The 24,412-nt window shown below is 47.9% G+C and overlaps 1 protein-coding gene across 2 annotated transcripts in view; it reads left to right on the top strand.

Moving 5' to 3' along the window:
• PMP22 (peripheral myelin protein 22) overlaps positions 1–21,120 on the top strand; it is a 28,403-nt gene extending 7,283 nt beyond the window's left edge. For both annotated transcript variants that reach the window (XM_052657967.1, XM_052657966.1), the window contains exons 4-5: positions 12,781–12,921; positions 19,798–21,120. In XM_052657967.1, coding sequence (XP_052513927.1) covers positions 12,781–12,921; positions 19,798–19,961 — 305 coding nt within the window. In that variant the 3' untranslated portion in view covers positions 19,962–21,120. The remainder of the gene's footprint in view (positions 1–12,780; positions 12,922–19,797) is intronic.
• Positions 21,121–24,412: the final 3,292 nt, after the last annotated feature.

Here is a 24,412-nt window from a genome sequence, read left to right as displayed (position 1 = left end):
GTGGAGTTGGCAGGGGATTCTACACTCACAGGCCCGGAAGGGGCAGTTTTGGCAGGCATGTTCCAACCCGGCTGGGTTTCAAGAGGGATGAGTCGGCAGAGGAGCAGGGATCTAAATTGTACTGCAGCAGGGCAGCGATATTTGTATGAGGCTGGCCTGCCTTCTGCATCAGCCGCGGTCAGTTAGGAATGGCTGCTATACTGTCCTACCAGCAGTTCCCAAAGAGGCACCAGTGTCATTTCAATTGGGAACTTCCCATCGCTCAGCTAGCTCATCTTCTTGGATTTACTGACAGTGACCTTGGAGTGTTTCATCTCGGGTTTTTATCCAAATCCACATTGTTGCTTTCCTGGGGCGGGAGGTTCCAAGATCCTGCTTTTCCCCTACACGTGCCTTCGTGCCTTCTCGTCTCTCCCAGGAAGGGTGTTTTTGAGGAGCTCTGGACAAGCTGTGTTTGTTTGCACTTGAACTTCTAAGTAAGATGTTCCCATTTCAGCTTCCCCAGTGGTCAGTATCTCTGTTCTCATCTTCTGATGGGTCAGCTTGTGTTACAGCCTAAGCTCTGATGGATTTGAAGCTGCTGGGCCTCCTTTGCCTTTTGGATTGGGTTTAACCATTTCTGTGCCAAACAAGAGGCAAAAAAAAAATACATAATTAAGAAAAAAATTAGACTGCCTTTACAGATGAACCCTGTTAGTCATAAACCAGTCACCTTGGTTTGTATTTGCTCTTAGAATGTTTCAAACATGCCTTTTATTTGAGTCATTGAAAGTAATTTTTTATTGATACTTGTTTGTGAAGAATATGTCGACAAGTTTGTTATGTGAAAATGCATTGGTTTACATGACTTGCTATTTTTTTTGAAGGGGCATGTCTTTCCGTGAGTGGTGCTGGAGCCCTGCACCTCTGCAGGGCTTCATTCTTCTTTTTTTTCCTTATATGAATGGTGCTTGTCACCGCTTTGACTGCATGGCAGTCAAACATCTATGTTACATAGTTGGATGGAGACAGATTTTCCTTGAACTCCCTCTTTGTATTAGAGTTGGTTTTAGATTTCTTACTAAATGCCCTCAACTTTGTCTGCTTTTCCATGATCTAAATGCATTTACATACCTTTAGAATATAGATCCCTGGCTCTTTCCTGATACTGGGTACAGGCAGAGGTGAAGGAGGCCAGTGAGGGAATATTTATCATGACCTTGTTTTGAATGCCTCTTGGCCCAGGGCATACAAGGACGTGTAGACTCTAGACTTTGGCCCTGATAGTCCTGAGCTTTGTGAGGAGTCAGGAGATCACTGCGGGGGGATGAAGACAGCATAGGCCAGATGCCCGAGGAGTGGGGGCAGGTAGGCAGAGCCAGAGTTCAAGGGAGGAAGTGGAAGGCAGGTCTCCTGTGGGAGGTGGGATTTGATCCATCCTCCAAAGGATGGGCAGGATTTAAATAAACACAGGCAAGGAGGAGGCAATTCCCTGTCGAGGCAATGACACGACCTAAAGCAAGGGGAAAGGTAATGGAGGGACGCATTAGACCAACAACTGACTAGCACTCCGGCTGGGATTAAGATTGACCCCACAAAACAAAACATCTTTAAATGATAGTGACTTAAATAAGATAGTTTATTTCTCTCTTTTTCAAAAGAAGTATGGAAATAGGCAGCCTAACATAGATATGACAATTCCAAGAAACTATCAGAGCCATAGGCACTTTCTACCTCATTTCTTTGTCTAATCCTTATGGAGCAGACAGCTGCTACAGCGCCAGCCATTTCATCTCTGCTTCAAGCCACAGAATAGAGAAAGGAGGAGAAGAATGTGTCCCCCTCCCTTTTAATGAAACATCTTCAGATAGACCACACACTTCTGTTTTTGTCTTTTGCTGGAAGTCAGTCACAGAGCCACACCTAGTGTCAAGGGAGGCTGAGGATGGAGTCATTTGACTTCATGGGAAGCATGACTTCTCGATTCACAGAAATTTAATAGCAAGCACCTCCCAGTAAGCCTGGCTTCTCTTCAAGGCTGTGACCACCCTTGTCCATACCCAGTCATACTCTGACAATAGCTCTGGTGCGTCCTGTGCTGTTTCAGAGTGGAGCCCGATTACTTTAGGATTCTGCAGACAGTCCATCTCTGCCGTGTCCTGGGTCCCTTCAGCAGCACAGTGGCCTGTGTTGGCGATCGGATGGCGCTTCGACTTCCTTCTCTTTCTTTCCGCTCCCCTAGTCATTCATAGCTCTTACTGTTTCATGATGTCCCTGGAATCCTTGTTTCCTCCCAGTCTAGTCTTCTCTGCCGACCTCCAGGCCAGCCTGGCCAGCCACCCACTGGACAGTTCTGCTGGGATGTCTCAGAGGCACCCCCAAACCAGCCAGCCTTCACCCTCCTCCACCTAGTCTCCCCCTTTGACAGTTTCCAGTATTTTAGTGGATGCTGTCTCACCGTCCAGTGAGCTTCACACTCAGAGTCTGCCTGGACGTGTCTCCTCTCCCTTCTCAGAATCATCCTGGTCCACTGGTCACTTGTCATCCCCACCCACATCGCACCAGGGCCACTGCAGCGGCCTCCTCACTCCTGATCTTTCTCTCTTCGTTGTTCCTCATTTTGTACATCGAATCCAGGATGATATTTAAAAATACAACCTTGTCATATCACTCTCAATTTAAAGTCTCTCAGAGGTCCATTTGGTCTCCATCTTCAGATGAACATCTTTGCTAAGGTCCATACGTCTACCTGAATGATCTGCTCCTATTAAACCTCACCCCATCTCTTCTCCTCTTCATCTTGGCATTTCAGCCTTCTCTCACTTCAGTGATCATGGACTGCCTGCCTCAGGATGCCCCCTCTCCTCCCTTCTCCCCTTTCTCCCGGGTCCCCTCCCTTCTCTCCTGTGTCCTTTCATTCAGGACTATTCACTGAACACCTGTCCTGCAGAAGATTCCACTGCAGACACTGAGGGTGCCAGTGGATGAGAACTTCCATTTTACTGGGCAGATCAGTCAATAAATGTGGGTAATCAGGAGGCAGTGATAGGAAGGATGAGGAGAATAAAGCAGGGTGATGTGTGGTGAGGGATTGAGGTGGGGAGGAAATGATCTCTTGAGGATGACCAGGAAGGAGTCAGCCATAGGGACATCAGGGGGCAGATTCCAGACAGTGGGACTTCCTGAGGACAAGGTCCCTGGGGCAGGAAGGAGCCTGGCAAAGCTGATGCACAGAGAACACAGGGGATGGAGAAGCAAGCCAGCCTGCAGGGTCTTCTAGATCCCAGGAAGGACTCTGTGGCATGTGGATGGGGTTCTAAGTTTCATGATTTAATTTAGACCTGCTCTGTCTTGTATGCATTTCTCATCTGTTCTGTTCCAAGTTGGAGTAACAATCCTGTGCATTTATAAGGCAGAATATGTCAGCAATCTTACAAAGAAGAAACCCACCTTTCTATTTCCAGCAGTAGCGACCTTATGGCCAGCAGTAGGTTGTGGACAGCCTTAGACCAGGCCTGTGGATTGAAAGTTAGAAAACAATAAGTCTGGCCAGTCTCAGGAGCCCCTCCCTGACTTGAGTGCTCTGTGTCTCCTGGGACTGTATCTCCTGTGATCACCAGGTTTATCTTGTTTATCCATTTGGTGGCATTGCCATTTCGGCAAGGACATCAGACCATTTCCTGGTCTGTGGCTCAGCTTTTGGCCAACAATTTTAAGAACATAGGAGGCCCTCTGCACTTAGGGGCTCATGTTTTGCAATTTAGCATCTTTGTGGCTCCCTGGGCTGACCCACAAGCTCTGCCCCAGCAATGGCTCTGGATTCTATACACCCTCGTGGGATGCGGAGGTCCCGGCGGGCAAGGGAGGTGCAGGGTGGGACGAGGCGTCCTGATGCTGATGTTTCAACCCTTGGAGTCTCTCATCAGATGCCAGCACCTAGGAGTAGATTCAGAGGCTTGTGCAGACCTGTGTCTCACCATATGGTGCTGGATGCTCAGTCTTTGCTTTTTAAAAAACGTAAATTGCTTTCCCAGGATTTTATCAGTGTTGAGAAAGCATCCTTTGTAGTTCAGAAGCCGGGATTGGCCAGGGGGTGGCTTGAGGGCCTGGATGCTGTCTTTTGGTGCTCAAGAAAAGGATGCCTGGCAGGAAGCCTTCTGAGTATGCGCTCATCAACACACACATAGACTCTGATGCTGGCAGGGGTCAGCAGACCCATCCCCCTGCCCCATGTCGCTCACTTCAGACCCCTCTGCAATGTGCCCATTATATGCTCATCCTACCAGTGACAGGGGACTCACTGCCTTTCAAGAGACTCCCTTTCATTTCAAAGAGCTAACAGAGTGGTCCGTTCATCCATTCTTCAACTAGACTGAGAGTGTGCTAGGTACTGGGCACTGTTCCAGAAACCGAGCCGATGGAGCTGAACAAGAAATACCAGTCCCTGCTCCAGTGGATGGAGCTCACAGTTACTCAGGGGAGATGGAGGAAAGACAATGAATGAGTCACTGTGGGCAGCAGACAGTGCTCTGCAGGAGACAGCCAGAGCGACGGATAGCAGGGCGCCACTAGGGAGGAAGCAGCTGGTCACCGAAGGCCTCTTCCTGCCAGAGGCACATGGATGGAGGCTTAAAAGATGGGAGGGACCAGCTGTATGAAGAACCACAGGAGGAACATTCCAGCAGGTACTGGAAAGGGCCAGGTCCTTAGGCAGGGAGGAGTCTGGTGTGTCCACCAGTGCTGGGCTGACTGAGTGTAAGGCTACAGGCAGGAGAGGACAGGCTCTGATGCTGAAAAAGCCAGCCCGGACATACGGAAGGGTCTGGAGCAGAAGGGTGGTGTGATTTGATTTGTGTTTTGAAAACGCATTCTGGCTGATATATTGAGAAGGTACAGTGTCAGCAAAGCACTTGGATTGAGGAATCTGTGGCTCAGGGTAGACATCTGGCATGGACATTCAGCTTTGGGATCATCAGTGTCCGTAGGAGGGTATTTAATGTCTGCAGGGGAATTGATGAGAGGAGAGGTGGAAGGAGCAAGGGGTCCAGTGTGAGTCTTGTGACATCTGGTGGCTGATGGGGGCAGGAGGGAGCTGGCAGAAAGGTTGGGGAGGAGCGGCCCATGATGTAGAGGGGTCGAACTGCTGTGGGACACTGTCATTAAGAACTTACTTAGCTGTGGGACTTCCCTCATGGTTCAGTCGTTGGGCCTCTGAGCTCCCATTGCAGGGAGCATGGGTTTGATCCCTGGTTAAGGAACTAAGATCCCACATGCTGTATAGTACAGCAAATGAAAAAATAAAGCAACTTAAAAAAAAGAAAGAAATCACTCAGCTGAGGCCACGTCAATCCCCTAAATTTTCAGTGGTTTGTGGTTGTCTTCATTCATGCCTGGAGGCTTGGACCTCATCCTCAAGGTGTCTAAATCCCTGTTGTGTCCCTGGAAGCTGTGGTTTTATCTTTCCGGGTCTCCCCTTCTCCAGGTGGTGCTTTGTCCTTGCAGTGACCTTTCTGGTGCTGGTGACAGTTCTCTGTCCCCCATCCCCACCTGTGTAACATGTTGTCTCTGGACCATAGGCATTGGCCTCCCGGTACCGCTCAGCTGCTGGCTTGTGGTTGGCCTGGCAGGTAGATGCACAGAGAGGGGGACTCTCTCCTGTGGCCACCCCAATCATTCTCCTCCCCATTAGGCTTTGTGGATGCCAAACCTAAAGAAAGGCTGAAGGATCATTTAACTCCTTAGATTTCAAACATGCTTTTGAACTTCTTGGGCTTCCCTGGTGGCTCAGACAGTTGAGAATCTGCCTGCAATGCAGGAGACCCATGTTCAATCCCTGAGTCGGGAAGATGCTCTGGAGAAGGGAATGACTACTCACTCCAGTATTCTTGCCTGGGAAATCCCATGGACAGTGGAACCTGGTGGGCTACAGTCCATGGGATTGCAAAGAGGTGGACACGACTGAACAACTAATAACACTTTGAACTTCTCAGCACCCCAGTGGATTGGCACCATGAGTCCCTGCTTTTCTGCACAGGGTCTGCCTCTCAAAAGCTGGTTACCTGGGGCAAGTGCTCTCATGACCCAATAGGGTAACTGTGGAGGCGAGACCTGGGGTGGTTGCCCATCACGTCCCATGCATCCTGAGTCCTCTTCCCATTCAGGATATAATTGTGACATGGGGGGATCTTGAGTGGACACCACCTTTGAGCTGGGCCTTGGAAATTGGGTAGAACTTCAGTAGGTGTGGGGAGAGAGGAGAGTGCATAGTTCACTGAGCTTGGGGGGCTGGTGGCTCTTAATTTCCATGATGCTTGGACAGAAGGCTTCTGATTGTTTGCATATGGAGAATGCCTTTTAAACCCAAAGATCCTGAACCCCTCCCTCCACCAGGCATCCCCTTCTCCTCTGTATATCCCCTACCTCCCCTGGGCAATTGAAATATCTTTCTCCTCTCTTCCTTTCTGAAGTCACTGTGGCCAGACTCCACATGTTCAAGTGTTCTTGACAACACCAACACAAAGGGTTCTCTGATCAATCAATTTAGAAAAGACTATTTAAAATCTACTCAGGCTTTTCTTTTTAATGGTAAGACTTTTCAGAACCTTGAGTACCTTACTGTACGTTGCAGTATCCAAGGAGGGACATTAATATACTTGACCATGGAAGCCACTTCCTCTATTTTTCTGTGTGTGTGTTAGGTGGCTCAGTTGTGTCTGATTCTTTGCGACCCCATGGACTATAGCCCACCAGTCTTCTCTGTCCTTGGGATTTCCCAGGCAATAATACTAGAGTGGGTTGCCATTTCCTTCTTCAGGGGATCTTCCTGACCCAAGGATCAAACTCACATCTCCTGCATTGGCAGGTGGATTCTTTACCACTGCACCACCTGGGAAGCCCTCCATTTTTCTGTTTAATCAACAACAGTGTTTTGGGAAACACAGCCTAACCTGACCCTCCTGTTACTAGAGTTTTCCAACCAGGAAATGGAAGAAGCCTGAAATAGCTGGACATTTTCAGTAACCTTGGAACCTCAATGACTGTATTATATTCCCTGTTCCAGTTTGAAGACTAGCAGGAATAAGACTGTTGGTGTCAAACCACATGTATTAATTAGACTCTGGAACAAATTCCTCTGCCCATGAGGAAGCCTCTTGGTCAGGAGGGCAGTTAACCAAGTGATGGTGTCGGGTGCAGCTGAGCGCCTGGAACATGAGTTCACTCATCGTCAGCCAGAGGTTTAGCTGGAGTTGAAATGCCCCCCAGGATTAGGCTTGAAAGAGCCTCCCCCATGGTCTCCCTCATCCTTGTGAGCTCCCGGCCAGGGTCTGTGGGCTGAAAGACCCCATATGGCTTTCTCCTCTGGCTGCATCCTTGTGGGTCCCAGGGAAAATGAACCTGGGGCCCAATTTCAGAGCTCCCAGCTGGGTGGGATGGGAAGAAGCTGGAACCCTGGGCAAGGACCACTTGGTCCCTGATCCGGCTCCTGCCAGTGGGCAAAGCAAACATTCAGCAAAGTCCTCCTGGATAGGATGGAGGCTGCTCGCAAGTCAGCAGCCTCTGGAATGACATCCATCCCAAGAAGGAAGGAAAGTGGCAATTTGTGGGATGTCAGTGGGGAGGGTGCCAGCTAGTTCAGTGGTAAAGAATCCATCTGCCAATGCAGGAGACGTGGGTTTGATCCTTGGCTTGGGCAGATCCCCTGGAGAAGGAAATGGCAACCGGCTCCAGTATTCTTGCCTGGACAGTCCCATGGACAGAGGAGCCTGGAGGGCTACAGTCCGTGGGGTTGCAAAGAATCAGACACAACTGAGTGACAAAACAACAGCAACAGCGGGTAGGGAGGTTAGCGGGTGGGTCAGCTGCTTTGAAAGATGGCCCAGCATTCTGGACAAGGGCGGCTCTCACTCCCCCAGCGGTGATTCACCCCAGTGGCTCCCTCCTCCTGGCTTGGCCTCCCCAGTTCATGCTCTGACTCAACTGCTACTGCCCTTCCTTTCACTCTTGGTGGAGTCAGAGAGCTTTTGTGAATTGCCAGAGTGGGACTCAAGGCTGGGAGGGCAGGCACTTGGGTGTGCCTCTAGGCTGGGAGGAAAGGAGGCAGAAGGATGCAGAGGGGCCGGTGCACTGAAGAGGGCTGCAGCCTCCCTGAGCCCTTCGCTCGCCGGCTCGTTGGCGCTGGGCTAAGAATACAGCTGAGGGGGCAGATGTATTTCCTTCATAGCTTAGCTGCTGTGGTGGTAGGAATCTGACCTTTGGTCATTGGGCATCTCCAGCTTTCCCTTCTGTGGCGGGGAGGAGTGGGTCTCTGCTGGCTGCCACGGCCTAGCCCACGTCAGAAAGCTGTCAGCAACCCTATTACCTGACAGGCTTGTCAGAAGAGCAGGTCTGCAAGGATTTCGGGACGTTTTAATTCCCGGGCTCGGCACCAACGTTGGAGGTTAAAACGCTGTCACTGGGCATTCCATAAATAGTTGCCGGGCACTGAGCAAGGCCTGGAGAATGACCGTGGGTGCTGGTCATGGGCTCTGCCAAAGACCCTGAACTTGCAATTTGAGAGAAAAGAGTATCACTGGCCTGGGGCTTGGGTAGAAGTTCAGATTCGCCTCCTGGCATGTTGGCCTCACATTAATTTGACTTTGTTTAAAACAGGACTGCAGTGGACAGCATTTTCCTCTGCATCCAGGTCTCTCCACTCTAATTACTGTTTTCTGTACGTTGGATGTATTTGGCTATAGTAGAGGTTGGCGTCTGATGCAAAGATCCGACTCATTGGAAAAGACCCTGATGCTGGGAAAGATTGAAGGCAGAAAGAGAAGAGGGTGGCAGAGGGCGAGATGGTTGGATGGCATCACTGACTCAATGGACATGAATTTGAACAAACTCCGGGAGACAGTGAAGAATAGGGAAGCTTGGCGTGATGCAGTCCATGGGGTCACAAAGTTGGACACGACCTAGTAACTGAACAGCAGCAACAGAGGTTGGCAAGCAATGGCCTGCAGATCCAGCTGGGTCCACTGCCTGATTGTGTAGACAAGATTTTAAGGTGAACAGGCCACACCCACTCATTTACATTTTGAATGAGGCTGATTTTGTGCTAAGATGGCAAACTTTAGCAGTTGCCATGGAAACCATATGACCTGAGAAGCCTAAACTATTTACAGTTTGACCCTTCACAGACAATTTGCCAACCTCTGCGCTGAAGCTCTCATAAGAACTGGTATCAGAATTGTATTGAAACGGGCTCTGCTCTCAAATGGCATTCTGGCTGGCACACTATAATGGCTCATGTGGACACAGTTGTCCACCTTATTCCTTGGTGTGGCCTAGATAAAGATACCCTAAGGACCCCCTCCCCACCCTCCACCATCGTCTACAGCTACTAATTTACTCCCCCTGAGCTCAGCCTTTTAATGGGGTTATTTGTACTGTACAGAGCTTTTATATCAACATTCTTATTTGAACATTACACAGTCCTCTGAGGTAGTTGGTCCCTCTTGTTAGCCAGTTAAGCAGGGGGTACCCAGGCCTGTTTTGATGGAGCACATGGCCTAGCCTGGCTGGGGCCACAGCCTGAAGGTTTAAGGTACATACTGTCAGTAGCATTCCTTGCTGAAGAAAGGGTAACTTCTCATCTTGATCTCTTTATCCAAGTGATTATCGGGAGTAGTCTTTTAACATTTCCAAATTTATTTTGGCTGGTTTATTTGAATTTCTACTTTCTGTATTTCTTTAGTTATATTTACATCCTGTGTGCTTTCTTTTGAGATTTATTGAGGTTTTTTTGTTGTTGCCTACTGCATAATTGGTAAGACTATCCCATGTGTGTTTGAGAATTTTATCATCACTATAGAGACATAAAATAATGTATATCTTATCATATTTTTGATCTACTTGATTTACCTATTCTGAGAGAGGTGTGCTGAAGTCTCCCACTGTGCTTGTAGCTGTATCAGTTTCATCTTATACTTCAGTCATTGTTGCTTTATATTTTTTCCAGGTCACACTGTGCACAGAGGTTTATGACTTTTGTTTCTTTATGATAAACTGGAAATACCATGAACTATCCTATGAAATATCCCTCTTTGGCCATCTTCATCTTTTCAGTTTGAATTCCATTTGTCTGATGCTATTATTATTTATATCTTTTTGTTAATTTGCCTGGTGCCTCTTTTAAAAAATGTTTTAACTTCTAACTGTTGTTGGTTTTAGGTGTCTCTCTCATATCAGACTCTAGATAGGAATTACATAATTCAGGATGGAATTCTACATCTTATAATGATTCACATCACTGTGACTGATAATACAGTTGGATTTACCCTACTTTCATCATGTATGTGTGTTATTTATTGTGCTTCAGGTTGAAAACTTTCTTCTTCAACTTTGTATTCCCAGAGCTCAAAACAGTAGATTTTTAGCCAAGGCCCACTGAATAAATACTTCCTTGATTCCTTAATTCTGGTTTGATTAGAGAACTAACTTATGGAAAATTAACTCAGTTGTAATGAGGTTGGCATTACAATTCAAGTTCCTGGTAAAAGAAGTTTTGAGAAGAATTTAGTGACATTATTAAATTTAAGAGACTTTTCCTATGGATGTAGTTTTAACTTGTATGATTTTGAGTTTTCTGTAAATGTGAGGCCTGGCAGAAGTTTCTGTTATTAATGAGAGTGGAGGTAGAGACCAAGGAAAAGATCTCAGAATTGGAGAAAGAAATCTAGGATGTTGCCTGCACCAGCCGTGCTCCTTCTAAGGGTGTGCCTTGAAGGATATTCCCCATGATCTCTGTTTTAGTTCTACACTTAGTTCTAGATTTATTTTTGTGGCTCAGATTTCCTTATGTCTCCAGCTTCACCTACCAGACTGCTGGATAATTGCTTTATTCAAAATGTAGAGTCTTCCCTGCTGGTCCAGTGGCTAAGACTCCATGCTCCCAATGCGGGATGCCTGGGTTTGATCCTTGGACAGGGAACGAGATCCCACATACTGCAACTGAAGATCCCACATACTGCAATGAAGATCCCAGTGCAGCCAAATAAATAAATTAAAATAAATATTAAAAAGATAATATTATGGCGGCGGTAGGTTTGTTGCAGACTGCTCCTCCAGAAGAACCACCGCACTGGGTGTGAGTGAGTGAGTGAGTGATAGTCGCTCAGAGTGAAGGTCAGTCAGTCATGACCAACTCTTTGTGACCCCATGGACTGTAGCCCATCAGGCTCCTCTGTCCATGGAATTCTCCAAGCAAGGATACTGGAGTCGGTTGCCATTTCCTTCTCCTACTACACTGGGTAGAGTGGTTCAATGAGAGATGTGGTTCAATGAGAGATGTGAAAATGAAGTCAGGATGGCTCACAGCCCATTAGATATCCTTCTCTAACCTTAATTGACAAAGAAATTGCAAAGATTAAAAAAAAGTATATGGTCCATCAAGGTAGAAAGAACACCAGACTAGAACCAAGGGCCTCCCAACCTTGGCCATGCCAATGGGGCTCAGTCGAACATCTCCGGAAATCTTTCTCAGTACAAAGGGCCTGGGTTAGCTGATCCCACAGGCTTCTTCCAACTCTAAATGCTTCCAGAAGATTCTTCCAATCTTCCATGAAACTCTAGTCACAGTTGACCTAATCAGCATCCTTAAAATTCTTCCATGAACTACTTGCAACTCAAACCAGGGTCATCTTCGTGAAGTATTGATGATACGCCATGCAGATTTCACGTTTTTTCCTACCGTGCTAAGCACAGGCATGTATTTTTCTAAGCCAGTGTACATTAGTCTGTTCCTGACTGTGGAGGAGCAGACCCTGGGTCTTCTCTATCTGATCTTCCTTGTTTAGGGCAGCACCCACTCCCAGGATTCTTTGGCACTTGGAAGGAGGGGTTCAGGAAGGAAGGATGACAAGGCCCCTGGAGGTCTCCAGGGGGAATCTGGCGGGTTCCTGTCTCTGATGCCAAACCCAGGTTTTTGCCTTTTCTCGGTTCTTTCTGGAATTGACATTCACTTGTAGTAGAGGGTGAACTACAGAGTTCTCTTCCTTGCCTGAATTTCAGTTGGACGCTTGGAGATTTGATCTAAGGCTGATGGTTCAGCTAAGATAAGGAATTGTCATTTGTGCTCCTATCTGATGACCAGACTGAGCGCTGACCTCTCTGAGATGAGCTGGGAACAGACACAGTGTGGCTGAGCGAGTGGTTCATAGCTAAATAAAGCATGCTCTTCCCATCAGCATCTTCTTCCAACTTTCTACAAAATTAGTCTTGGCTCCAACGTCATTTTCTTCGTCCCAGCCTTCCCCAGGATCTCTCTGACTCCTTGGGGGATGCTGACATTTTGAACGGTGGTTTGGAACTATTCTTAGAATCCAGGGGCTCCAAGAAGCCCTTCAAACCCCCTGAGGACAGAGAGAGAGAGGAGGCAGAGGGCAGGGTTCAGAGCCCCTTGAACATATGCATATCTGTGTAAGTAACTCATTTGGCTAAAAGACTGGAAGGAAATGTAATATATTTTAACTTGATTTTAGCTCCTTGCGGTGGGACTGAGTATTTTCTTACAACCTTTTCTTAAAATGTCTACAATTAAGCATGTATTAATACCTCTTTTTTTTCCTCCAAAAGAAAGCATGAAATAAAGAATGACTTTTAAGAGTGGGAAAGTGAATAGCCTGAGTTTCATTCAGAAAAGGGCTGCTGCTCCTGCCTGGGGGTGGGTGTGGCTTTCTGCTGCCCAGGCCACGCCCCCGGCAGAGCCCCGCCCCTCTGGCTGGCCCGCGCCGCCTTTTCCTAACCCCGTGTCTCCTCCCGTAGAATGGCTGCAGTCTGTCCAGGCCACCATGATCCTGTCCATCATCTTCAGCGTTTTGTCTCTGTTCCTGTTCTTCTGCCAGCTCTTCACCCTCACCAAGGGCGGCCGGTTCTACATCACTGGGGTCTTCCAGATCCTCGCTGGTAAGTTGGAGAGGACCAAGTCCCCGTGGGGGCTAGGGCCCCCAGACTGCATGCAGGATGGTCAGTCAGGTGGGCGTGGCTCCAGAATGACTGACGTGCGTGAGCCCTCCCCCTGGATGGATTTCATACAGCACAGGGGTGTGTGTGAGTGTTAATCTGGGAACTCTCCATGGAAAGGGGTGAATGGGGAATAGGACTTAGGGGCTCTGGAAGGAGGGTCCCTAACCGTGGGACGGAGCTACAGTCCAGGATGCATCCTCGGAGGTAAATGTTGAGAGTGTCCATAGAGCAGAGGCCAGTCTTGAGGCTGGATTTCTGTAGCTCATATTGTGTGCCCCGGGAAGCACCCCTGCTCCAGTGTGGAAATGGCCCCTATGTACTGCCCCGATTGCTCTAGGGTATGTGTCTCCCTCTCTAAGAGTGGTGGAGCCACCTGCCAAATCTTTCTCTCCTTTACTCCAGCCCCTGGAGTCCACTGGGCTCTTGTTTACCGGCATCTTCCTTTTGTGTAACATGTAATGCATGGTCAGTTCCAGACATGGGGCCGTGACATCAAGGTCTGCTCTGCCCTCTCCCTGAACTGCCTCGAGCAACCCCCTTCGCACAGGTTATTCACACGGTCTATGTGCAGAGTCCTAGACGTGACGCCCTCCCACTCTTGTTTCTGGATACTGGCCCTTGTCTCGCTTTGTTGCCTCTTATCCTTCTGTCCGTCGATGACCAGCTGACTGAGTCCTCAGGGCACCAGAGAGACATAGGAGGTGGATGTGGTGGATTCTGCAGTCCAGGCTAATAACCCACAAACCCCATATGTGCTGGAGTACATCTGGGGACTGTAAAGTATTCTCAATTCTGACCCCTGATTGGGCAGTGGGTAGCATCTCTTGTTTAGTTGCTAGATCACAAGCAGTCATTGGAGGGTTGAAAACAGCCCACATATCCTAGATGGATGGATGGACGAGCAGGCAGATCTCATGGCTTATGCAGGGCTGTATGACAAGACACAGCCTGAAGTTGGACGTCGATGACCCTTTTCTAGAAGACAGAGAGTCACCTTTCCCTGGAAAAAGGAAGTAAACAAGAAGACCGTTTCTCCTCAAATCCCTAAATACAGCAGGTCAATGTGCACAGTTTGGAATTTCAAAATCAAATAGGGCTTGGCTAGTTGCACAGGTTTCATTATACCAGCTAAGCTTCTCGGGTGTTGCCAGCTTTATTAAAGTACTAATTCTGCCGTGAGAAATAATTTCTGGGGATGTTAGGAGCAGAGACCATCAGTCACCCCATTTCCAGAAGTAACAGAGAACTAGGATGTATTCTGGGATTTCTTTTTTGGCTCCCTATTTACCGTTTGATATCAGAAGTGATCATCTCCTTTGTATCAATGACTGTGTCCTCAAGAAAAAGGGACACAGACTTACGAAGCAGAAGTTTCATAAAATATTCATATTTGCTCTGTACATTCTTGTTATGTTACTGATAAATAAGCTGAGACTAGGAGAGGCTACATGAAAGTGCAGCTCATGCACAGACACTAGGATGTCCCCGTTCCCTCCCATCCCACATGGAATGAATATATAGAGATTCAGAATCCACTCCAGTTTTTAATGAACACAAGATCCAAGGCAGAAACTACTTTTTATGTGATCTTTCATTGAACCTGATTGACCATGGAGGATGAGTTCAAATCTACATCCTTTTTGATCCTCAAGTTCCCAAATATCTGTGATGAATGAGTCTCTGTGTCAGAACTGATGAGTAGTTAGACTGAAAACATCAGATGGAGTGAACATATTACTGTTGAAGGGGCATGTCAAGGCAGGGAGTATGTTGTCTTTTTTCCTCTGAGATATTTTAGCTTAAAATTCTCTAACAATGTCTTTTTAGCAAGGTCATTTTCAGTCAAAACTAGAGTCCAGAGATGAGTACTTCCTTGCAGTCCGAACACTCTTAGGCATTGAGTTTGTCTAATCTAAAGTTTATTTACTCATTCCTTCTTGTTTCACCATTTGGATTCTTCTCCGAACTCAGTCCAAGCAGTTTGGTACTCTGCCACAGAAACCTCTGAATTTAGAAGCCCTTGATTTGCTCTTGCATTATCTCTTCCAGATCTAGCTTCTTATCTCTCATGAGACTTCATTTTCGGTTATTGGTTTGTCAGCTTAGCAGTCCATCTGTGAATAGGAAGCTACTGAACTAGAAATGTTGATCCAGAATAGCAGTTGTACTCTATACGTCTAAGAGTGTTCCGTGCTTGTTCCCTCCGGGCAAAAGAACCCAAGAGCTGGTCTAAGAAACCTCAACTCTCTAGAATGTTGCATTTGAACTTGCTGAAGCATCTTTTCACTCTAGTTGGAATCTAAGAGAGTGGGGACTTCCCTTAGAGATTTCGTGACTTTTAGCATCTGACAACCCTGCTCTTGTGTGTTTCTCATCTCATGATCTAAAGGATCCAGGAACTAGGGAGATTGGGGACAGTGACTACAGTCATGCAATTAAAGGATGCTTGCTCATTGGAAGGAAAGCTATTACAAACCTAGACGGCATATTAAAAGGTAAAGACATCACTTTGCCAACAAAGGTCCATCTAGTCAAAGCTATGGCTTTTCCAGTAGTCATGTATGGATGTGAGCGTTGGACCATAAAGAAGGCTGAGTGCCAAAGAATTGATGCTCCTAAACTATGATGCTGGTGAAGACTCTTGAGAGTCCCTTGGACTGCAAGGAGACCAAACCAGTCAGTCCTAAAGGAAATCAACCCTGAATATTCATTGGAAGGACTGATGCTGAAGCTGAAGCCCCAATACTCTGGCCACCTGATACAAAGAGCCAACTCATTGGAAAAGACCCTGATGCTGCAAAAGATTGAAGGCAAAAGGAGAAGAGGGTGGCAGAGAATGAGATGGTTGGATGATATCACCAACTCAATGGACATGAATTTGAGCAAACTCCTGGAGACCGTGAAGAACAGAGGAGCCTGGCATGCTGCAGTCCATGGGATTGCAAAGGATTGGACACGACTGAGTGGCTGAACAACAATAGCAACAAACTAGGGAGACAGTTCGGGGAGGGTTGTTGGTGATAAAGGCTGGTGATAGGCTGAGAAATTACCCCTAAATATCAAGGAACAAATCAGAAAAGCAAAACAGCCAAGCAGTAAACAAAAAAGAGTAGAACGGAGTAAGGAAGGGAGGAAAGAAGGAAATAGGTCCACAGTTGTGGGGTGCGGTCCACAGGCATGTCGGCCACTGCAGGCAAGGTCCACTCAGGGCAGGGGAGATGCTTCTTCACACACTGCAACCTGTTGGGTGGAAGCCCCCAGAATCCGCTGAGCATCCCCGGGGCTGTTGCAGCTAGAGAGCCTGGCTGTGTGGACTCTAGACACGCGCGTGAGCATGCAGGGAAGGCAGGTAAAAGGTTGTGTGGAGCTCTTCCGCTGACTACAGACCTGGGAGCCGTCTCTGCCTGGCGCTGCCTGTCTTGCTGCATCATCCCTTCTCCACTTATAATAAGCTGAGAGTCTCACCTGTAAGAACTATCTATCCTTGATTACATATTTCTCAGTTTGGCTGTTTCCTGAAGATGTTTTGAGAGGCCCCCCGTCATCCTCTTTGGTGCTTCTCAATCTTAGCTGCACATAAGAATCACATTTTTTTTTAAAGGGGATGCTTTTAAAAAGGGCTTTCCAGGGGGTTCAATGATAAAGAATCCACCTGCCAACGCAGGAGATGCGGATTTGATCCCTAGGTTGGGAAGATCCCTTGGAAGAGGCAATGGGAGCCCATCCCAGTATTCTTGCCTGGAGAATCCCAGGGCAGGGGTGTCTGGCAGACTGCAGTCCAAGGGGTCGCAAAGAGTTGGACACAACTTAGCTGCTGAACAGCAACAGAAGGGCATTTAGAATGAAAACCTGGGGGGAGGAATAAAAACCCAATGCCTTTTCTGTTCTGAGTGGTACGAAGTCGATTTAAGTCGGAGACCACGTTTAGAAACGCTGGTTCTGGGTGACTCATCCCAGCTGTCGCCCTGGCCCAGCCAAGGAGACATCAATTCTTTGTGAGGCTGGGGGGTGATGTGTGAGGCTGCAGGGGTCACTTGGAGGCTGAGAGTGGAAGGAGGGACAGTGGCTTACCTATTCTATGGGAACCTTCATAAATGCATCACCACCTACTGGTGGCTGAGAACACGAGCCACAGTCCCCTTATGGGGGTTAGTGTTTGACTTTTCGGGATTCCTGTATGGCACTGCCTGTTCTGTATTCCAGGGCACGTCTGTTACTTTGCACACAGACAGCCTCGTAATGATATATTCCCTAAAACATCAGTCTTCCGACAACAATAATTATCAAGTGTGTCTCTTCTCATTGGCTTTGTAAGTGTATAAGCTTACGGCTTCTTGAAGCGAAGCACAAATTCTTTTACTTCTGAGATTCTCCCAGGGCGGATGTCACATAATTAAGCCATCGACTCAGTCACTGCACTTGTGCATCCTGCTTCTCCCAGTCCCCCAGGTCACAGATGGAGTGTTTTCCCTTTGCTGTTTTTGTTTGCTGGGGAATTCTGGGCCCAGCTGGTCCGCACAGGTGTCTTGGCATTTCTCCATGCTGGGTGGACATGGGCCCCATCCGGAAGCCCTGCCAAGAGGGGAGGCACCATCCTACCCTTCGGATGCTCTGTTTAAACCTCCCTCTCCCTTGGTCAGGCCTCCCCTTTGAGAGCTTCGCCCTCATTAGGTAGGTCAGACCATGAATTAGCACACTGTTGAGGTGAGCCATGGACCTCGAGGCAAATACAGTGTGTTTCCAGCAGGTCGACACTGTCCTTCCCCTCCATGACAGTTCACCACCTATGACATCCCCATGGACACAGATGTTTTTGTGTCTCCCGGGCTTTCAGGAGGTGGAAGGTCCTGGAGCTGACCTCCTGGGGGTCCCAGGCCTGCTGTGTGGCTCTCTCAAGGCGGGGGGCAATGCAGTGGGAGTCTCCTCTCTCGGACTTGCAGAAGAACAGTCTTATCGGGGCGCTGAACGTGACACATTCCCACCTCTGCACTTTTTTCAGACAGAGCCACAGTGTCCAGTGAAATAGCCCAAATAGCAGTGAGGTTAGATGTAGGTGGTCCGGCCTGGGGGGCCCTGGACCCACAGGCATCCCACATGCTTGCTGGACTCATAATAGAGTCACTCAGAGCCTGTCAAAGCCCCTGTGTTCAGGAGGGGACAGAATGGCCTTTGTGCTGCTGGGGCTGGGGCGCTGACCTCACTGGACCCCTCCCTGCAGGGATGCTGACCGTCCTCGTGGGCAGGGACTGTCACGCTGGAACTTGCCTGCTGTGTGAGGTCCCAGGTGGAGGTTTTTCTTGTCCCTCCCACCCCAAAGTCTGCATGATCAATGAAGCAGGGGTGGGTTGACCAGTCTGCCCATCTGAGACCTTCTCACCTTCGTCTGGGCTGCAGACCAACCTTGGGGGACCATGGGTAGCTGAAAGGGACCCGGCGCCAGGAAGCTTGTCCGTGACAGCTTCCTGTCTTGGCTGTGTCCTTCCTCCTGCGTTCCTCCCCCACCACCCCGTTCCTCTCCACGTGTTCCTCTGTCTGCCCAGCGATGCCCACGGGCGTTGTTGCTCTGTCTCTCATGTATTGATCCTGCTACGGGGGTTAGCACAGCCTTCTGCCCTGTGCTTGGCGTGAGTGCCACTCAGATAAATAAAGTGTCGCTTTCCGTGGTTTCAGAGACGGCTACCACCCATCTGTGGAACGTTTCACAGCTTCTAGGGGCTCCACAGCCAGCCATCTTTGCAAAGAGATGGACGGGCTTCTCTTGCCACCTGAATTCTCGCTGGTGTCCTCATGTTGACTGGCCGTGGGTGACAGTTAAGGGAGATGAGGCAGGAGAGAGGCTGAGGGGCCCGTGAGCTGGGTCAGGTGGACTGGACGCAGAGAGAGACTGTTTGCTGGTTCCTGAACCTTCCCGTTCCTCCTCGCAGTTCTGAACTGGTGGCAGATTCCTGTCTGAGATGGACTTGCCTTCTCTCCCTGCAGTCTACGTCCTTCTCCCTAAGAAAGAGAGAAGGGTGCCCTGGTGTGTGTGTGTGTGGTGTGTGTGTGGTGTGTGTGTGTGTGTGTGTGTGTGTGTGGTGTGTGTGTGTGTGTGTGGTGTGTGTGTGTGGTGTGTGTGTGTGGTGTGTGTGTGTGGTGTGTGAGTGTGTGGTGTGTGTGGTGTGTGTGTGTGGTGTATGTCTATGTGTTATGTCTGTGTGTGTGGTATGTCTATGTGTGGTGTGTGAGTGTGTGGTGTGTGTGTGTGGTGTGTGTGTGGTGTGTGTGTGTGTGTGTGGTGTGTGAGTGTGTGGTGTGTGTGTGTGGTGTGTGTGTGTGGTGTGTGTGTGTGTGTGGTGTGTGTGTGTGTGGTATGTGAGTGTGGTGTGTGTGTGTGTGGTGTGTGTGTGGTGTGTGTGTGTGTGGTGTGTGTGTGTGGTATGTGTGTGTGTGGTGTGTGTGTGGTGTGTGTGTGTGGTGTATGTCTATGTGTTATGTCTGTGTGTGTGGTGTGTCTATGTGTGGTGTGTGTCTCTGTGTGTGTGTGGTATGTATGTGTGTGTGTGTGTGGTGTGTGTGTGTGGTGTGTCTCTGGTGTGTGTGTGTGTCTGTGTGTGTGTGGTATGTATGTGTGTGTGTTGTGTGTGTCTGTGGTGTGTGTGTGTGTGTGTGTGTGTGTGCTGTGTGTGTGTGCAAGTGTGAGGTGAGCTGGAGTTTGGGGGAAGAGCAGAGTGGGTGGGGGAGGTGCCCAGGGTCTTGGGGAGTCTGGGTTGGGGGTGGCACAGGGTCCCTGCCCCGTGGTGACCCCTCTCACTCCCAGCTGGTCCCTCTCCTTCCCAGGTCTGTGCGTGATGAGCGCAGCGTCCATCTACACGGTCCGGCACCCGGAATGGCATTTCAACTCGGACAACTCCTATGGCTTCGCCTACATCCTGGCCTGGGTGGCCTTCCCCTTGGCACTTCTCAGCGGTGTCATCTATGTGATCTTGCGGAAGCGTGAATGAGGCCCAGGGATGGGACGGCCGAGGCTCTGAGCTCACATGGGGAGGGAGGAAGCAAACCAGAAGCCAGGAAAACAAAACAAAACAAAAAAACAAGCTAGCCAAAAAACCCAAACTCAAACCAAACCAAACAGAAAGCAGTGCGGGGGGTGGGGGGGTGGTTAGTGTTGATTGAAGATGTATATAATATCGATGGTTTATAAAACCTATTTATAACACTTTTTACATATATGTACATAGTATTGTTTGCTTTACGTGTTGACCATCAGCCTTGGGTTGAACCTTAAAGTAGCTAAGGAACTTGACATCCTAACCATATAATCAAGCTCAGTTTTTTTTTTTTTTCGTTTTTCTTTGTTTTGCCCAGAAAGAAAGTAAACCCATCACGCCCCTTCCCCTTCATCTGAAAGAAGTTACCTCCCTCCCACTCCACCTCATTTAGAAAACCAAAGTGTGGGTAGAAACCCTGAATGGCCCAAAGCCTTTAACTGTGGGTGACCCGCGGTGTGACACACAGACACGCGCTGCCCACGCCTCTGTGTGCAGCCTTACCTGCACTCAACAAAACCCCCAAACGGGAGCCCTCGGAGAATCGCGACTTGTGGCTTTGGAATCCTTGCCCTGGAGAGGACGAGGTGTCCCAGTCACGCGTCTAGGTTAGAAATCGGTGACAACAAACCTACGAAGTGGTGCTATGTATTTACCATTCCTTACGATCACTAATCATCTAAACGCCTCACTGGAAATTCAGTTAACAGTTTTACAACATAAAGTTGAATGGAGACCTGAATAATTCTGTGTAATATAAATGGTTTATAACCGCTTTTGTACCTGGCTAGGCTGCTATTATTACTATAATACATAACAATGCACCGCCTTTATCACTCCCACATTTCCTTATGGTCGGAGCATCCGGACAAGCTTCTAGACCCCCTGGGACGGTGGGATCCCAGGATGCAGTGGAGTCTAGACTGTCCTCTGCCTCCAAGGACTGTCTGGCAATGACTCGTACTGGCCACCAACTGTAGATGTATATACGGGGCCCTTCTGATGCCAAGACTCCAAGACCTTGTTTTTTCCCTCTTTTTTTGCTTTGCTTTTTCTGATTTTATACCAACTGTGTGGACTAAGATGCATTAAAATAAACATCAGAGTAACTCACTGAGCTCTCACGGGTTTTTGTGGGCAAGGGTGTGAGGTGTGTGTTGGAGCAGATGGAAGAGGGTCATGAAGCTGCTGTTGGGTAGATGATCTGGGTTGTAGTTTGGTGCTAAGGAACCAGAATTGTCACCCTTTTCCAGGCTTCCGGGGGTATCTTACACCTTCTAGAAGCCTGTGCAAACATCTGCTAGCTGGAGAGGCTAGCCCTTGTGGCTCAAACAGACCCTATAAGTGGGCTGGAGGGACTCAAGTGTGATTTAGCTGAACCGTCTTTCTCCCGTTCTGGTCTCTGATGACCCACATGGGGTCTGGAGCACCGCACACACTCAAGTAATGTATGAGATGTTGGCATGAGCAGCGCTGGTCCCTAACCCTTGGGGGGCAGGTATGATCCAGTGGATTGTCAGTGGATCACCTGTGTGATGATGATCTGAGGCCAGACTTTCAGGTCAGACGTTAGTCAGCACGAGCTCTCCCCATGCTGTCCCCAGGGAGCCGGGTCACTGTGCTGTCAGCTCCAGAGTCCCAAGCTGTGGCTCACTCATGCATTTTCTTTTACTCAATACTTTGAGCTAATGATGACCTTGCTATTCTTCAACATTATCCAGCACATATATTGATGGACACACTTCTTGATCTCCAAGGTCACATTTTAGTGACAGGCACAGCAGAGAATTAACTATGTTACAATGTTGTTGTTCAGTGGCTCAGTTGTGTCTGACTCTTTGTGACCCCATGGACTGCAGCATGCCAGGCTTCCCTGTCCTTCGATATCTCCCAGTTTGCTCAAATTCATGTCTACTGAGTCAATGATGCCATCCAACCATCTCATCCTCTGCCACCCCCTTCCCCTCTTGCCTTTAATCTTTTCCAGCATCAAGGTCTTTTCCAATAGTCAGCTCTTCGCATCAGGTGGCCAAAATATTGGAGCTTCAGCTTCAGCATCAGTCTTCCCAATGAATATTCAGGGTACACATAAATTAGAGACCTTGGCTTTGAACCTGCCCTCTGCCCCTTACCAGCTATGTCAGGCCAGACAGGTTCCTTAAACTCTAAGGTTCTGTTTCCTCGTCTGTGAGATGAAGATGTTGATTCCAAGCTTACAGGATTATGGAGATTAAAAGGAGGTGATCAATGTGTGTAAAACGTTTAGCCTAGGGACCAGTGGGTAGACAATGCTCTGTAAATGAGTGCTTATCCCCAAAGTCATGTTAGAGGTATATTGGAAGATGTTGGCTGTTCTGGGTAATCAATACCTACATATTAGAATTGCCTGTGCAGGGCTCACCCAGAGATGCAGATTCCTTGTGCTGGTGGTGGGACCCATCTTGCCTGGATAGCCTTAAAGAACCTTACCAGTGACTGCAGCATTCAGCTTGGGGTGACAAGCTCTGAGCTCGTCCAGGGCTTTTAGACTTGAACCTGCTAGTGAATCTCCTGAGAGTCCTGTAGTCCTGTAAAATCAGACCTCACTGGAGACTGAGGTGCTGTATTTCCAGCTTAGAGCTTGAGAGATGCCGGTGCTGCCGGCCCAGATCACACTCTGAGTAGCAAGGATGTCGAATGAGGCCACCTTCAGGCACCTCATGCTCCCATGTCTTTGAACATCTGTGATGGAAGGCCTTCTCCCTTCCAAGGTTTCTGATAGTAACCCGCACGCTCTGCTTTGACTTGGAGAGATTGGGTAAGTTGGCACAGATGGCCGTGAGGTGACTGAGAAAACTGGGAATTTCACTTCATGAGCTCAGACACTCAAGATACGCACTTTCATTTCATAAGCTTTCTTTATAACATTTAACTAGAAATTTAAAATGAATACAGTTAAGAACAAAGAAGAAAACCAGAAATGGCCCAAATCTCACCATCCAGGTAAGTGTGTTGGCTGCTCAGTTGGGTCAGATTCTTTGCGATCCTGTGGACTGTAGCCCACCAGGCTCGTCTGTCCATGGAATTCTCCAGGCAAGAATATGGGAGTGGTTGCCATTTCCTTCTCCATCCAGATAAACCTTTTGGCATTTAAAAAAAAGTAAGTCTAGGATCATGACATCCTAAAGTTATCCAGAGGGAAAGATAAGATGTGAAAGCCTCTTTTCCTTCTTTTTTTTTTTTTTTCCTGTAGTCTCTTGCCAAAGGTAACTAGAAGACATGGCTTATGATTTCCTCCAGGATAAAAGGGGATACCCACATAGATATCTATTCAAGTATTTGTAAGATTTCCACAAAATGGAGCAAAGTACTCATTTCCCTGTAGTAAGGATATAAATTGGAGATCTTTCTATAGCAACATATACCTTATTCTATTTTTAGTGAGCTCTGCTTCATTCTTTCAGAATCCACATAGTATTTCACTGCAGAGCTACACAGACATTGATTTCCCAACCCCTCAATGATAAGCACTTTGATTGTGTCCTGGATTTTATTATCACCCAAAATATGTCAGTAAACATCCTTACACATGAGTATTGGTGCATTTTAAGAGTACATTCAAGTGCTGAATTCCTAGTAAGGATATTGCCAAGAAAAGGACATGCATATTTTAAAAAATGTGCTATCTATGGCCAGCTGCAGTCTCCAAAAAAATTACACCAACTCTGACAGTGAACTTTATTTTCTAAACATACCTCATGAGGACTGCCAAACACAGATGCATGTTAAAATAAAAACACTTGAGTAGAAACAGGTATTTGCTACCGGTTACTTTGTATGTGACTGTGATAGATCTTCCATCCACAAGCTAGTCTTTCTGATCTGGGAACCTGTCTGCTATAGATTATTCTAAGTGTGAGAATACTTGCAAATCGTTTATCTGGAAATTGACTTGTATTCAGAATATATATATAAGGAACTCTTATCAGTAAATTCAGTTCAGTCACTCAGTTGTATCTGACTCTTTGCCACCTCATGGACTGGAGCATGCTGGGCTTCCCTGTCCATCACCAACTCCTGGAGCTTGCTCAGACTCATGTCCATAGAGTTGGTGATGCCATCCAGCCATCTCATCCTCTGTCATCCCCTTCTCCTGCTTCCAGCAAGTATAAGAACTCTTATACTCAATAATAAAAAGACAAACCATCCAATTAAGGGATCTTCTTGGTGGTTCAGATGGTAAACAGTCTACCTACAACACAGCTGAGCCGGGTTCAGTCCCTGGATTGGGAAGGTAATTGGTAAACCATTCCTATATTCTTGCCTGGAGAATTCCATAAACAGAGGAGTTTGGTGGGCTACAGTCCATGCGGTCACAAACAGTTGGACACAACTTAGTGATTGAACAACAACATATGTACAAATGG

The sequence above is a fragment of the Budorcas taxicolor genome, chromosome 19 (genome assembly GCF_023091745.1).
Source record: "Budorcas taxicolor isolate Tak-1 chromosome 19, Takin1.1, whole genome shotgun sequence".
NCBI lineage: Eukaryota > Metazoa > Chordata > Mammalia > Artiodactyla > Bovidae > Budorcas > Budorcas taxicolor.
The sequence above is the reverse complement of the archived record's forward strand: the minus strand, read 5'-3'. Positions and strand labels throughout refer to the sequence as shown.